Source organism: Staurois parvus, unplaced genomic scaffold (genome assembly GCF_062004578.1).
Source record: "Staurois parvus isolate SC_StPar_1 unplaced genomic scaffold, SC_StPar_1.0 ptg000562l, whole genome shotgun sequence".
In the NCBI taxonomy this organism is placed as follows: domain Eukaryota; kingdom Metazoa; phylum Chordata; class Amphibia; order Anura; family Ranidae; genus Staurois; species Staurois parvus.
The window spans coordinates 11,176,714-11,193,372 of record NW_028318358.1 but is presented as its reverse complement, the minus strand read 5'-3'; the positions used below and the strand labels follow the sequence as shown (position 1 = coordinate 11,193,372).

General features: G+C 42.4%; 1 protein-coding gene across 1 annotated transcript in view; it reads left to right on the top strand.

Moving 5' to 3' along the window:
- The first annotated feature begins 1,602 nt into the window (after nt 1–1,602).
- The window catches only part of TNS2 (tensin 2), a 257,661-nt gene continuing 242,604 nt past the window's right edge, over nt 1,603–16,659 (top strand). Inside the window, exon 1 of the mRNA XM_089691474.1 lies at nt 1,603–1,742. Coding sequence (XP_089547600.1) covers nt 1,668–1,742 — 75 coding nt within the window. The 5' untranslated portion in view covers nt 1,603–1,667. The remainder of the gene's footprint in view (nt 1,743–16,659) is intronic.

Sequence of the window (16,659 nt, the reverse complement as noted above, 5' to 3'; positions counted from 1 at the left end):
GCCCCAAATCCAATCACTGTCCAAATCTTGTAGACTTCACCTCATCTCCAAGATACGCCCATTCCTAACCTCGGAAACCACTAAGCAACTTATTCACTCCCTTGTTATATCTCGCCTTGACTATTGTAACTCCCTCCTCATTGGCCTACCTCATTGCAGGTTATCCCCTCTTCAGTCTACCATGAATGCTGCACGCTGTCACTGCATGAGAAAAGTACTGCCGATAACTGGCAAGTGTGAAAGAGGGGTGTCCTGATTATCAGTGCAGCCCCAACAGTGCCCGTCAGTGCTGCCTATCAATGCCAGTCAGTGTTCATCAATGCTGCCAGTCAGTGTCCATAAGTGCCACCTATCAGTGCCCTTCAGTGCTGCCTATTAGTGACAATGAGTGCAGCCTATCAGTGCCCATCATTGCCACCTATCAGTGCCCATCAGTGCCACATATCAGTGCAGCCTCATCGGTGCCTCCTCATCAGTGCTCATCAGTGCTGCCTATCAGTGCCCATCAGTGCAGCCTCATCAGCGCACACCAGTGAAGGAGTAAAATTACCTGTTTGCAACATTTTATAACAGAAACTAAGAAAATGTTTTTCTTTTTTCAAAATTTTTGGTCTTTTTTCATTTAACAAAAAATAAAAGCACCCGGTGGTGATCAAATACCACCAAAAGAAAGCTTCATTTTTGTGAGAATTTTTTTTTAAATAAATACATTTTATATATATATCCACATCTAAAAAAATTACCTTTAGTTATACTTTAAATAGGGAACTGCTATAATTGAATTAGATGTATGTTAAGCACCATAAAATATAAGCAACATGCAGCCTCATGTTATACTGAAACACACTAAAAATCCCTGACTTGTAGGGTATAAGAAGATACAGTCCCTCTACCATCCCATAGTGCAGGTTGCCATGGTCCTCCATTGCCTGAGTGCTGAGATTGGGGTGAGGTGGACCCAGGGGCGGACTAACCGTTTGGAAACTCGGGCACTGCCCGAGGGCCTGGGGTCAGTAGGGGGCCCCATGAGATGCCTCTGGTACCTTTTTCATAGGCTTTTTGAGTTTGGGCAAGGACACAGGGGCCCCATGATCCCCTATTGCCCGGGGGCCCCATGAGTTGTCAGTCCGCCCCATATACAGATAGATAGATAGATAGATAGATAGATAGATAGATAGATAGATAGATAGATAGATAGATAGCAAATAGGTACAGTGTTGCATGACTGCGCAATTGTCATTCAAAGTGTGATAGCACTGAAAGCTGAAAACTGGCCTGGGCAGGAAGGGGGTGAAAGCACCCGGTAGGCAAGTGGTTAAATCAGAGTGTAGTGTCACTTTAATCTCCATGCTGTAGTTCTTTTTCACCTAAACACAAAACATGATGGAATTTTGGATAGGAAGTACTGATTACTACTTGGAGTGATGAGTACATATCCATCATGTAGGGGGTGTCTAAGCTAGAAAAGCACCCCGGAGTGAAGGTGTCACAGGACGGGGAGTGTGATCCTCTAATGAGCAGGCAGTGAGAGGTGACGGGTGCAGCCCCCATCTCCCGCCCCTAGGCGGAGCGCTGCTATGTCCCGCACAGTGCTGATTGTGTAGCGGTGTCGGTGCTGTTGTGGTGTCGGTGCGGTGCCCGGTGTCGGGTCATGGTATTCGTCCTGTATGGGCTGTGCGGGGAGCAGCGCGGTGGGAGCACCAGAGACTGGACGGGCCAAGAGGACAATGCATCTGACCGAGGTACTGACTCCATGCAGCCCTCCACATCTGCAGACGGCATGTGTTGGCTCCAAGCTGGGGCAGCGGTGTCACTAGTCCCGAATTCCGTACATTAACCTATTCACGGCTGGAAGGATTCTCCTACTTGGAGGACATCGGGAAAGTTTGCAGGGAGCTTTACATGTGTTTTCTGTAATGACATGGTAAACTTGGATTGTATGGTGTATGGGGGGCACATGGAGTGACTGGGATCAGCAGCTGGTGGAGGTGGGACTGATCCCTCTCTGACTCCTACTGTACAGAGGTGTCAGGGATGACCCTGACATATCCGATATAGGGAATGATTCCTCGGTCTGATCCCTCTCCTAGTATTGTACAGATGTGATGTGACATATCCAGTATAGGGGAGGACTGCTGGCACCGATCCCTCTCCTAGTATTGTACAGATGTGATGTGATCTGACATATCCAGTATAGGGGAGGATTGCTGGGACCGATCCCTCTCCTAGTATTGTACAGATGTGATCTGACATATCCAGTATAGGGGAGGATTGCTGGGACCGATCCCTCTCCTAGTATTGTACAGATGTGATCTGACATATCCAGTATAGGGGAGGATTGCTGGGACCGATCCCTCTCCTAGTATTGCACAGATGTGATGTGATCTGACATATCCAGTATAGGGGAGGATTGCTTGGACTGATCCCTCTCCTAGTATTATACAGATGTGATGTGATCTGACATATCCAGTATAAGGGAGGATTGCTGGGACTGACCCCTCTGCTAGTATTATACAGATGTGATGTGATCTGACATATCCAGTATAGGGGAGGATTGCTGGGACTGATCCCTCTCCTAGTATTGCACAGATGTGATGTGATCTGACATATCCAGTATAGGGGAGGATTGCTGGGACTGATCCCTCTCCTAGTATTGTACAGATGTGATCTGACATATCCAATATAGGGGAGGATTGCTGGGACTGATCCCTCTCCTAGTATTGTACAGATGTGATCTGACATATCCAATATAGGGGAGGATTGCTGGGACTGATCCCTCTCCTAGTATTGTACAGATGTGATCTGACATATCCAGTATAGGGGAGGATTGCTGGGACTGATCCCTCTCCTAGTATTATACAGATGTGATCTGACATATCCAATATAGGGGAGGATTGCTGGGACTGATCCCTCTCCTAGTATTGTACAGATGTGATCTGACATATGCAGTATAGGGGAGGATTGCTGGGACTGATCCCTCTCCTAGTATTGTACAGATGTGATCTGACATATCCAGTATAGGGGAGGATTGCTGGGACTGATCCCTCTCCTAGTATTGTACAGATGTGATGTGATCTGACATATCCAATATAGGGGAGGATTGCTGGGACTGATCCCTCTCCTAGTATTGTACAGATGTGATCTGACATATCCAGTATAGGGGAGGACTGATGGGACTGACCCCTCTCCTAGTATTGTACAGATGTGATCTGACATATCCAGTATAGGGGAGGATTGCTGGGACTGATCCCTCTCCTAGTATTGTACAGATGTGATGTGATCTGACATATCCAATATAGGGGAGGATTGCTGGGACTGATCCCTCTCCTAGTATTGTACAGATGTGATCTGACATATCCAGTATAGGGGAGGATTGCTGGGTCTGACCCCTCTCCTAGTATTGTACAGATGTGATCTGACATATCCAGTATAGGGGAGGATTGCTGGGACTGATCCCTCTCCTAGTATTGTACAGATGTGATCTGACATATCCAGTATAGAGGAGGATTGCTGGGTCTGATCCCTCTGCTAGTATTGTACAGATGTGATCTGACATATCCAGTATAGGGGAGGATTGCTGGGACTGATCCCTCTCCTAGTATTGTACAGATGTGATCTGACATATCCAGTATAGGGGAGGATTGCTGGGTCTGATCCCTCTCCTAGTATTGTACAGATGTGATCTGACATATCCAGTATAGGGGAGGATTGCTGGGACTGATGCCTCTCCTAGTATTGTACAGATGTGATCTGAAATATCCAATATAGGGGAGGATTGCTGGGTCTGATCCCTCTCCTAGTATTGTACAGATGTGATCTGACATATCCAGTATAGGGGAGGATTGCTGGGACTGATCCCTCTCCTAGTATTATACAGATGTGATGTGATCTGACATATCCAGTATAGGGGAGGATTGCTTGGACTGATCCCTCTCCTAGTATTGTACAGATGTGATGTGATCTGACATATCCAGTATAGGGGAGGATTGCTGGGACTGATCCCTCTCCTAGTATTGTACAGATGTCATCTGACATATCCAGTATAGGGGAGGATTGCTGGGACTGATCCCTCTCCTAGTATTGTACAGATGTGATCTGACATATCCAGTATAGGGGAGGATTGCTGGGTCTGATCCCTCTCCTAGTATTGTACAGATGTGATCTGACATATCCAGTATAGGGGAGGATTGCTGGGACTGATCCCTCTCCTAGTATTGTACAGATGTGATCTGACATATCCAATATAGGGGAGGATTGCTGGGTCTGATCCCTCTCCTAGTATTGTACAGATGTGATCTGACATATCCAGTATAGGGGAGGATTGCTGGGACTGATCCCTCTCCTAGTATTATACAGATGTGATGTGATCTGACATATCCAGTATAGGGGAGGATTGCTTGGACTGATCCCTCTCCTAGTATTGTACAGATGTGATGTGATCTGACATATCCAGTATAGGGGAGGATTGCTGGGACTGATCCCTCTCCTAGTATTGTACAGATGTCATCTGACATATCCAGTATAGGGGAGGATTGCTGGGACTGATCCCTCTCCTAGTATTGTACAGATGTGATCTGACATGTCCAGTATAGAGGAGGATTGCTGGGACTGATCCCTCTCCTAGTATTGTACAGATGTGATGTGATCTGACATATCCAATATAGGGGAGGATTGCTGGGACTGATCCCTCTCCTAGTATTGTACAGATGTGATGTGATCTGACATATCCAATATAGGGGAGGATTGCTGGGACTGATCCCTCTCCTAGTATTGTACAGATGTGATCTGACATATCCAGTATAGGGGAGGATTGCTGGGTCTGACCCCTCTCCTAGTATTGTACAGATGTGATCTGACATATCCAGTATAGGGGAGGATTGCTGGGACTGATCCCTCTCCTAGTATTGTACAGATGTGATCTGACATATCCAGTATAGAGGAGGATTGCTGGGTCTGATCCCTCTGCTAGTATTGTACAGATGTGATCTGACATATCCAGTATAGGGGAGGATTGCTGGGACTGATCCCTCTCCTAGTATTGTACAGATGTGATCTGACATATCCAATATAGGGGAGGATTGCTGGGTCTGATCCCTCTCCTAGTATTGTACAGATGTGATCTGACATATCCAGTATAGGGGAGGATTGCTGGGACTGATCCCTCTCCTAGTATTATACAGATGTGATGTGATCTGACATATCCAGTATAAGGGAGGATTGCTGGGACTGATCCCTCTCCTAGTATTATACAGATGTGATGTGATCTGACATATCCAGTATAGGGGAGGATTGCTTGGACTGATCCCTCTCCTAGTATTGTACAGATGTGATGTGATCTGACATATCCAGTATAGGGGAGGATTGCTGGGACTGATCCCTCTCCTAGTATTGTACAGATGTCATCTGACATATCCAGTATAGTGGAGGATTGCTGGGACTGATCCCTCTCCTAGTATTGTACAGATGTGATCTGACATGTCCAGTATAGAGGAGGATTGCTGGGACTGATCCCTCTCCTAGTATTGTACAGATTTGTCGCCCCTGACTTAAGCCTAGTACCCAGGGTCGGAAAATCTTGCGAAAAATACCGCTTTCGACCATACGATAATCTGATCGTTAGTACACAGCTGTTGTCCAAAATTATTGGAAGGGATAAGCACGAAAATCTTTCTCGTACGATACTAGATCGTACAATTTTCTTTTAATCAGTAAGTACAGTTTTTGCCCGAAAATACAATACATTACATCACTTTCAAATTTTTATTCTGTTACACAAGACTTTTCACAACTTTAGTGACCTCTGCATTTTCGATGTTGAGACTAGCATGCAAAAAAAACCATGGACAATCATTCATCCGATATTCTCATCAAGTGTACAGGGCTATGCTGCATATGTGAAAGGATTGCTGGGACTGGATCTCTCTCTGGCTCCTGCTAATTGTTCACATGTGACATCCCTGACATACTTTACATAGGAGAGGATTGCTGGGCCACTTAGGGGTTGCAAGGGCAATGAGGGGAAGCTCTGCTAACTTCACCATCCAATCATGTGCAAGCAAAAATACTGTTTTTTAATTTGTTCTCCTTGCACCTGATTGGGTATTCTTTACAAAGTGAACATCATCTCATTTACTAAGCTCTGGCGAGAATTCCCTTGCAAATTCAACAGTGTGTTTGCCTTTTTGTAAATTTACCCCATCGTGTGAGTCTGCGGAGCCTGTCACCTGCTTCTGTCCTCATTGTTCAACACATTCCCAGATAAAACGTGTTAAAGTGTGGGACATTATTTATTTACATGCATTGAGAAATATGTTTGTATTATTACTACTATATTAGTATCTATTATTATTATAATATATCAGTGGTCTCCAAACTGCAGCCCTGGGGCCAGATGCAGCCCCTTGCTTGCCTTTATTCAGCCCTCAAAGCATTATTCCTGCCACTGACACCAACAATGTGGCGTGTTTCCTTCCACTGACACCAACTATTTCTCCCCCTAATACCACAGATCGGGGTATTGTTTACTCCTATTAGGCACAGCCGGCCCCCCCTAAAATCTGAATGACAGTAAACTGGCCCTTTCTTTGGAAAGTTTGGAGACCCCTGTAATAGATGAATCAGATTATGAAAGTTTCTCTCCCAATCTTTCTTCTATATTATTGTACATGACAGGTGGGTGACGAGGCTCTGCTTGTTGTCTGTATTCAGTCTGGATGTCAGATGGGGGCTATAGAGGTGACGGGAAGATGATGATGTTTGGTGGATAGATGGCGATTGTGGGAAGACAGAACTATTAGATCATTACAGCTCAGCTCAGAGTAGATCTCAGCAGATGCTGCCAGATGATGGATCTCATATGAAGATCATCAGTTAGGGTGGATTTCTTTACTGTCCCCCCAAAGAAAGGAGTAGCATTGTGCACACACAGTACATATGGATGGCACATAGATATAGACATTGTGCTCCATTATTGCCCTAGATTTGTTTTAGTGCTCCACTAGATAAGAATAACATCATGCATATTCAGTATGTATACATGGTACATAGATATAGACAGTGTACTCCACTATTGTCCCCAGATTTCTGTAATGTCCCCCCAAGATAAGAACACCATTGTGCACATACAAATGGATGGCACATACATATATATAGACAATGTACTCCCCTATCGTCCCCAGATTTCTTTAGTGCTCCCCTGCGATAAGAGTACCATCTTGCACATACTGTACAGATGGATGCCACTTAGACCAGCGGTCATTAAATGGTGGACCACAGTCTGCAAATGGCCCCAGCAGCCCTCCAGCTCACAATGACAGATCTGCCACTGAGCAGGGCGGTCGTCATGGCAACATAACATCACGTATGCGCCCTGCCCCTTTCAGCTCACTGTCTCTCCGGCTCCCACTCCCTGCCTGTACACAAGCATCCAGCAAGGATGCCGGCACAGCTCCTGTCTGCCCTCAAGGTAGGGTGTAGTCTTACAGGGGCACTCTGATGGGCACATAGAATGTTAAGGGGCACTCTGATGGGCACAACATAGAATGTGTCCATCAGAGTGCCCCTTAACATAAAATGTATGCATCAGAGTGCCCCTTAATATATGTGCCCGTCAGCATGCCCCTTATGTTATGTTATGGTGCACTCTGATGGGCACAGCATAGAATGTGCCCATCAGAGTGCCCCTTAACATAAAATGTATGCATCAGAGTGCCCCTTAATATAAATGTGCTCATCAGAGTGCCCCTTAATATAAATGTGCTCATCAGAGTGCCTCTTAATATAAATGTGCCCATCAGAGTGCCCCTTAATATAAATGTGCTCATCAGAGTGCCGCTTAATATAAATGTGCTCATCAGAGTGCCTCTTAATATAAATGTGCCCATCAGAGTGCCCCTTAATATAAATGTGCTTATCAGAGTTCCCCTTAATATAAATGTGCTTATCAGAGTTCCCCTTAATATAAATGTGCTTATCAGAGTGCCCCTTAATATAAATGTGCTCATCAGAGTGCCCCTTAACAAAAAATGTGCCCATCAGCATGCCCCTTATTTTATGTTAAGGGGCACTCTGATGGGCACATTTTACATTTTATGTTAATGGACACGCTGATGAGCACATTTTATGGTAAAGGGCACTCTGACAGGTCCATTTTATGTCAAGGGGGCACAAATGGGCACATACTATGGAAAAGGGCACTCTGATGGGCACATGTGATGGAAAGGGGCACTCTGATGGGAAATATGATGTAAAGGGGCACTCTGATGGGGAAATATGATAGAAAGGGGTACTTTGAGTGTAAGGGGGCACTCTGATGGGAATACATGATGTAAGGTGGCAATGCGATGGGGATACCTGCTGTAAAGGGGCACTCTGATGGGGACAACTGATGTAAAGGAGCAATCTGATGGGCAAACCTGATGTGATGGGAATACATGATGTAAAGTTGCACTCTGATGGCGATACCTATTGTAAGGGGGCACACTGATGGGCACACCCTATTCAGACCTCGACCAGAAGAAAATTTTAGTGACCGAACCTTGAATTTTAATTCAATACAGACTGATATAGACCGTGTACTCCCGTATTGTCCCTAGATTTCTTTAGTGCTCACCAAGATAAAATCCCATGTACTCTCCTATTGTCTATTGGACTTCTTTAGTGCCCCCCCCCCCCCTCTTTCCCAGAAGGAGCATCATGCACATACATATGGGTGACACATTGATATAGACAGTGTACTCCAGTGTCGCCCCTAGATTTCTTTAGTGCGTTCAAAAAAGACCATGTACTCTCCGATAGTCCTTTGGACTTGTATGGTGTCTGCCAACAAGATAAGAGTAGCATTGTGCACATACGTACTGATGGCACATAGATGTAGACAGTGTACTCCCCTATTGTCCCCAAATTTTGTTTAGTGCCCCCAAGGTAAGAGTACTATCATGCACATACATATGGATGGTACAAAGATATAGACAGTGTACTCTTCTATCATCCATTGGATTTCTTTAGTGCTCCCCCATAGGATAAGCGAAGCATCATGTTTATGCATATGGATGGCACATAGATATAGACAGGATACTTCCTCATCGTCCCTTGAATTTCTTTAGTGCCCCCTTCAAGGTAAATTACCATTTTGCACATACATACAGATGGCACGATGATATAGATAGTGTAGCCCCTTATTTTCCCTTGAATTTCTTTAGTACCTGCCAAGATAAGAGTAGCATCATGCACATTACATGCACATTACATATGGGTGGCACATGGATAAAGACAGTGTGCCCCAGTATTGTCTTTAGATTTTTTTTAGTGCTCCCCTAAGATAAGAGTAGCATTGTGCACATGCATACAGATATATACAGTGTACTCCACTTTTGTCCCCAAATTTCTTTAGTGCTCACCCAAAAATAGGAGTACCATTGTGCACATATATAGAGGTGGCACATAGATTTGTACAGTGTACTCCCCTATCATCCCTAGATTTCTTTAGTGTGCACCCCAAGATATAAACCATGTACTCTCCTATTGTCCATTGGGTTTCTTTAGTGCCCCTCAGAAAGATAAGAGTAGCACAATGCACACACATACAGAAGGCACATAAATAGAGACAGTATACCCCCCTATCATCCCTAGATATTTTAGTGCCCCTCCAGGATAAGCGTAACGTCTTGCATATACACATTGATAGCAAATAGATATATACAGCATACGTACCTATTATGCCTTGGAATACACTGGTCTTATCAGGAGTGCTGAAGGATGGAAACACTGCTACAATTAGTAGTTCTATAAAGATTGGTATCCAGTACTCCCAGAGAGAAGAAAAGTACTTTAAAAGGAAAGCATTGGCCTTTCATTTTTTGTTTAAGATAAACTTGTGCAAAAGATAAGTTGATTTTTTTTTTTTTACTATTGTTTGAAATAGATGAATTTGTGTCTTTTATTCAACCTAACTATGAAACTATGTAACTAATCTTGACCTTAAGTATGTGCAAATGTTAACATAAAATCTTGTTTTGTGTATGACGGGAGCTCTGCTGACTTTCATCAATCATGTGCAAGCAAAAATGCAGCTTTTTTTTACCTTACATGCGATTGAGTATTCTTTGTAAAGTGAACCTTTACCTCATGTACTAAGCTGTGGAGCAACTTGTAAATTGAACAGTCTATTTGCCTTAAAGTAAAACTATAGGCAAAACTTTTTGTTTAATTTAAATTTATTTTTTTTATTACAAGTACTTATAGTACTTAATTTGTAATTTAAAGTACTTAGCACCGTCAATTTATGCAGCACTTTACATATACATATTGTACATTCACATCAGTTCCTAACCCTCAAGGCGTGTATGATCTAAGGTCCCTAACTTACATTCATACATTCATATACTAGGGTCAATTTAGACAGGATCCAATTAACCTACCAGTATGTCTTTGGAGTGTGGGAGGAAACCGAAGTACCTAGAGGAAACCCACGCAGGCACAGAGAGAACATGCAAACTGCAGGCAGGCAATGCCGTGGTTGGGATTCAAACCAACAACCCTAGTGCTTTAATTCTTTATTTCCTTTTGTGAATTGACTTTAATGTCTTTTCATGCAGTATTTACCTTGTGTTTTGAGTGTTTTATGGTAAATACCTCAAAATGGTATACTGAATGGACAGTTCCAGGATCGCTTACAACGTGTGTTCAGACACCTAAATATTGCATACGATCTACTTCTGTGAATGGAGCCCATGGGGAGCTCAGCAGTTCCATGAGAGACATTTAACGAAAAAATAAAAAAGATTTATGGCAGAGAAAGGGTGCTCCTTTTAATACAATTTTTGGTGCAGAATTAAAAAACATCAACACTCTTTCCAGTAACACATTTCCTGTCTAATGCCCCGTACACACTATAAGAATATTGTACGAAAATTTTCGTACGAGGACCGATCGTCCGACAATCGGATCGTTAGTACACAGCTTTCAAGAGCCGATCATGACAGTTTGTGCGACAATATCCGAAGGCACAAGCGCAAAAATTTTTCTTGTACGATACCAGATCGTACGATTTTTGTTTAATCAGTACAGTAGTCATCCGAAAATACAATACAAATACAATACAATACATGACATCACTTTTGAAATTCTTTTCTTTCATAGGAGAATTTTCGTATCTTTAATAACCTTTTCACTTTCGATGTGAGACTAGTAGGCGAAAAAAAACGGACGATCGTTCGTCCGATATTCTCATCGTGTGTACGCGGTTTAGGATGCCTCCACTCTGAATGAATTAGCAATGGAGTGACCTTTGGACAGCAGCATTTTCATTGTAGGTCAAGGGTTGTGTTAGATGCATTAGAATATTAATATGATTTGACTAACAAATGAAAGATGAATGCCAGGTAGCACTTTAGAAGTTTTATATAAATAAATTAACGCTGACCATTGCAAGTACCTCTGTCAGTGGTAATGTTGTGTTTCAGGTTTCTACTGCCACTTTTGTGGGACAGCTTGGTCTGTTAAAGGAAGTTGGAAAAGAAAAGACTTACGTGTGTAATCAGCCTGTAAAAATAAAGGGTAAAAAAATTTAAAAAGTGACAGACATCAGACATTTTTCAGTATTAAGATCTGTGACAGTTGTACATTTTAGCAACTCATAATTGTATGTTTATGATTGCTTGTTGAACCTGGCTTTCCTAAGCAACACAGTAACTGCTGAACTATATTTGACTAGGAGAAAAACTGGACATGTAATGACAAACTGAGCTTGAACATAATCAACCCTATCTATTGGGCAGCACAGTGGCTAAATGGTTAGCACTTCCGCCTGGCAGCACTAGGGTCGTTGGTTTAAATCCCAGCCACGGCACCACCTGCCTGGAGTTTGCATGTTCTCCCTGTGCCTGCGTGGGTTTCCTCTGGGTTCTCTGGTTTCCTCCCACACTCCAAAGACATGCTGGTAGGTTAATTGGATCCTGTCTAAGTTTTCCCTAGTATGTGTATGTATGAATGTAAGTTAGGGACCTTAGATTGTACGCCCCTTGAGGGTTAGGGACTGATGTGAATGTACAATATATATGTGTAAAGCGCTGCATAAATTGATGGAGCTATATAAGTACCTGAAATAAATAAATAAATAATCCCTCCCAAATCTACGTGCCCTGTGCAATGGTCAGATGAGGACTTGACTGAGGATGAATCTAGGTGGTTGGAATTGCATACTTATTGGCAATCTTACTTGGTTGCATTACATAGTAATCAGTGGCAGGTTCAGGAATGACCAAGTATGGGAAGATGTCTCCAAGCCCATCATCTTTACAAAGATGTCTGCTTGCATTTGGCTACCCACTGTAAAGACGAAGAAGAAGTATTTTGCATGCTTGTATGTAGATATATCAGACTTTTTGGCCTTCACAATCTGCTTACACAAAGAGGTCTTTTAATAACATTTTCTGCACATAAATATGAATAGCAAGAGTGTGGTTGGGGAAGGCCTGTCCTGGTGGGTGTATGGCTTAAACTATGTTGAGTATTCGCTTAGCTGAGTTAGAACTGAGGGGGTCTGTTACTTATGCAGCCACTGCTATGTCCTGTGTATACTCTGAGAGACATTGCGGTCAGTGACGTGATTGTAGGGGTCCTTCAGGAAGGAGTGATGTGCAGCGGCAGCCCCGGTATATACACAAATTTCCATCATCCTACATAAAACATAACACCGTGTAAGCTTCCTGTCTCTTTTCTGTAAACACTCTCAGAAGACTCAGATTCTCCATAAATACGGCAGGCTGCTCTTTCTAGAGGAAGGCCTTTACTACAGATTGGTGGAAATTCTCTCCATCTATGGACATTTCTTAATGTTTAGATTAGTAACATCTCTATCCTGTAACCATAATGGGTCAGTCCATGTCAGCCAGATCCTTCAGTTTTTGGTAGATGCTGGAGAGTTATTCCACCAGAAGGTTTCAGTTGGTGAGATCTCTGTGCTTCAGTACTCAGATCTGATACATTCATTGATTAGTGCAAGGGGTATCACTCACATGGTTGGTTTTTTTTTATTTATTTTATATCATGAAGACTGGATCTCTTGTCCCAGGTGGACAGTAGCAAAGTCAGATTTTACTGACAGGTGGAATATCCAAGACACCTATACAGGCCAGGGTTCTTATTTGGCCAACCAGTGTCCAATAATAATGTATTACAACTTATTATCACACTTGGGTGTACTAAAGCTTTAATCCAGTGTTTTATAACCTATGGGTCAAATTAGGTCATGGATGTGTTTGTTCTGGATCGCCTCTTGACTGTGTAGCCTGGCTTGTCCAAGTGCAAAATTAGTGGCAAGTGATATAGCACAATGATGGCACAGAGACATGGGGTACTAAAATGAGTGCACTGCAGGGGGCAAAGGAAATTATACAGACAGGGACTGAGAGAGACTGGTACCAAGTCAAATTCAGGTACTTGGACTACCTGTATTAAAGTGATACCCAACAAACACTGTTTAATTTACATGATTATTTTTCTTTCTGTATGTGGATGATGGCACTGTAATTATCTTAATTAAAAAAAAAAATCTAAGTACCTTTTTCCTAATCGATATATAGCTGTCACATGACCCAGCTCTTTTCCAGCCTGTCTGTAGGGTAACAGTGGCAGGAGGAGCTCCTAGTCCTGCTGGTCACATGTTCAAAATAAAAAAAAACCTTTGAGATACTATTATTATTACAGGTAGTGCCATGAATTTACTCAACGCTTTACACACATATATAGTAGAGCAAAAAAGTAATAGAGTAAAAATATATTTAATATCAATAAACTGTTTTAAACTGTCATTCAAATGTATATCTGAAATTAAATCTTTATTATTATTTTTTTGCAATAATATGGTGTGGGCCAATTTCTGCTAGTCACAGTCTCCAGCCTGTTTCTTAGAATAACAGGTAGGTGAAGCCACCAATCAGGATGTAATATCCCACCTCTACTGTGTTGAGCTGGTTAGTGGGCATGGAGGAGGAGGGAGGGAGTGGGCTGTCATTTGCCACTGTGTATACACCCATATGTGTGACTCTATAGTCATATGGGCTGCTCAGATGTGATAGGGAGGAAATGCTCAGGATAGAAATACACTGAAAACTGAGCATGTGCCCTGGCTGCCAACACTGCTCTGTGAAATGCCCAACTGAATTGGGGACATGAACAGAAGGGGGAGATAGAGAACAGCAGAATCAACTTGTTTTTTTTGCAGAATACAGAAAGTGAATCCCATAGTGACTGAGTGAATATGAACAGCATGTAATACAGCATTTATTAATAGTTTTTAATGATGTGGGTTTATTGACACTTTAATAAAATTCCTGATGTGTTATGAATAAAGAACAGCATTATGTCTTATACAGTATATCTGCCTGGAGTTCAGCTTTAAATAGTTCTGGTTTATGTAGTATTTAAATTGGAATGAGGCTCAGGAGTCTATCATTCTAGCTATTATAGCTGTATACATATATAATAGTTATTGTTTTATTAACAATTCACTTTTCTGATTACAAACAAAATATTGAGAACTATAGTTGAAAGAAATGTGTTTACTGTTTGTACCTTTGTTTTTTTTTATGTTACTACCATTGATTAGACTTTGTATGGCTTTGCTGATATTATGGTATTTATTCTGTTCTTGGGGTCCAGTAAGGTAACTATTTTTTTATTTATGTCCTTGGATTTAAACATTTAAGAACCCCTGTTTTAATCAGCTGAGCACCATCCTGTGCAGGTCCTTTATGTTTAATCTCTTTTTATTGAGTATTAGCAGACTTTACAGGATTACAGTGCATGTATACAGAGCATGTGAATAAACTCCTCCATAAACATACCAACCATATATGATAAGCACAATATGATATAGAGCATTGAGAAAGAAAATGTATTGTTAAACAATGATCACAAGACATTGGCAACACAAATAGAATTATAGCCAGTAGGCCTTCAGGAGCATGAGAGTACCCTAAAAAAACAGGAAAGATATCCAGTGTAGATCCTTTATATACAGTTACAATGGTTTTGAATGATGAGTGCTATGTCTTTGAGCATTTTATATCCCATCCTAGCCCCCCTCAACAATTTATCTTGACACTGAGAAATCAGTTGCCTTAGATGGAACTTTAAAGATTAATTTGCCTTTGATTCAAGTGTGCATGCCTTATCACCAACTAAAACCAACTAAAAAGCTAAGAAAACTTACTGAAAGTCTATTGTGCACTCACAGGCAATGGAAAGGAGATGCCCAACTGGCCAGAGGTAAACCTCACACTGGGAACCCATTAAATCAAACCTGTGCTTTGCCCATGCAATAATCAAAAATCAAGATTGCTTTTAATCAGTCTCTTTTCAGCAGCACATACATTACCTTTCCTTAATTTCCCCACAGTTCCGTTCAGCCATCGAAAGTGTAGAAAATACTTGTTACATCCAGGTATGGAGAAGGACATTATGACCCAGAATTTGATAACTACAATAAACTATGCCCCTATTGAATATGGTTGCATCATTGTACGATGCCTATATTTAATTGTGGGGCGTTTAGAAGTTTTATATGTATATGGTATTGTGTTTATATAATTCTTTATTATTGTAAAATAGTTTTAAGGTTCAGTTTTACTATTCCATCTATGAATGATGAAATATAGCCCCTATGCCATGGAGATAGTAATTAAGAAGAGGGCTTTTGCGGCACCTATTTGTGCACTCCCCTATATATATCTTTGATAAATGGCTCTAGGTCGGGCCTTTCTTCTTTTTCCCTTCTGGGGTGGGAAGGTATCTGTATCCATCTATATATGAGGAACCAGCACCTAAGTGTGTACCTGTTTTCTTATTCCTTTCTCTATTTTGTAGATCTTCAGCAGCAGCTGTTTATTTCCTGCTGCTTATGATCCATGGCAATATGGCGGCGATCGGGGGCGCATGCGCAGTTTGATACTGCACAGCCGCGATCCACGGCAAAATGGCGGCTATTCGCGCATGCGCAGTTCCGCTTTTGATCGATAGAGCGGGATTTTCGCGCATGCGCGAATCGCGTTTAAATGGAAGTCTGGCTGTCACACTGCTAGTGGCGTCCATCCTCTGAAGAAGTGCTTTTTGCACGAAAGGCCTCAGGAGGAGCCAATTAGCAAGTGTGACTTCCTGACCACTGAGACCACGAGGAAGTCCAGTGGTCTTTGTTTTATGCCATTGCCGGGTTAGTACAATTTCTTTTTTCATACCTACCTGTCCGTTATTGGCTAATGGTGTATGGATGTGTATGTGCACATGACCCAGGCATTATTGCTCCAATAAAGTTTTGAAACTACCACACTATTGGCGTTCCCCCTTTTTTCTTGACTCTCCTGTTGGAGGGTGCAGATATACATCTTCCATTCTTGGGGTGTCTGGAACCAGAAGGGGGATCCCTGTCTATCTACCTGAGGCGAGAGGGCCTCTGGATCTGGAGATATTGCTACACCCAAGGCGGATGTTAGTGGTGGAGAGGGAGGATCCGTGTGGTCTCTGGAGCTGCATACCTGGCTGGTCTTTTGGATTATATTATACACAGGCGCATTTAAAATGTGCGGTCGGTGAGTGCGCATTTTTGCTATTTTCCAGTCACCTAATGAGGAGAAGACCTGCACATATTTGGTTTTATTGTCA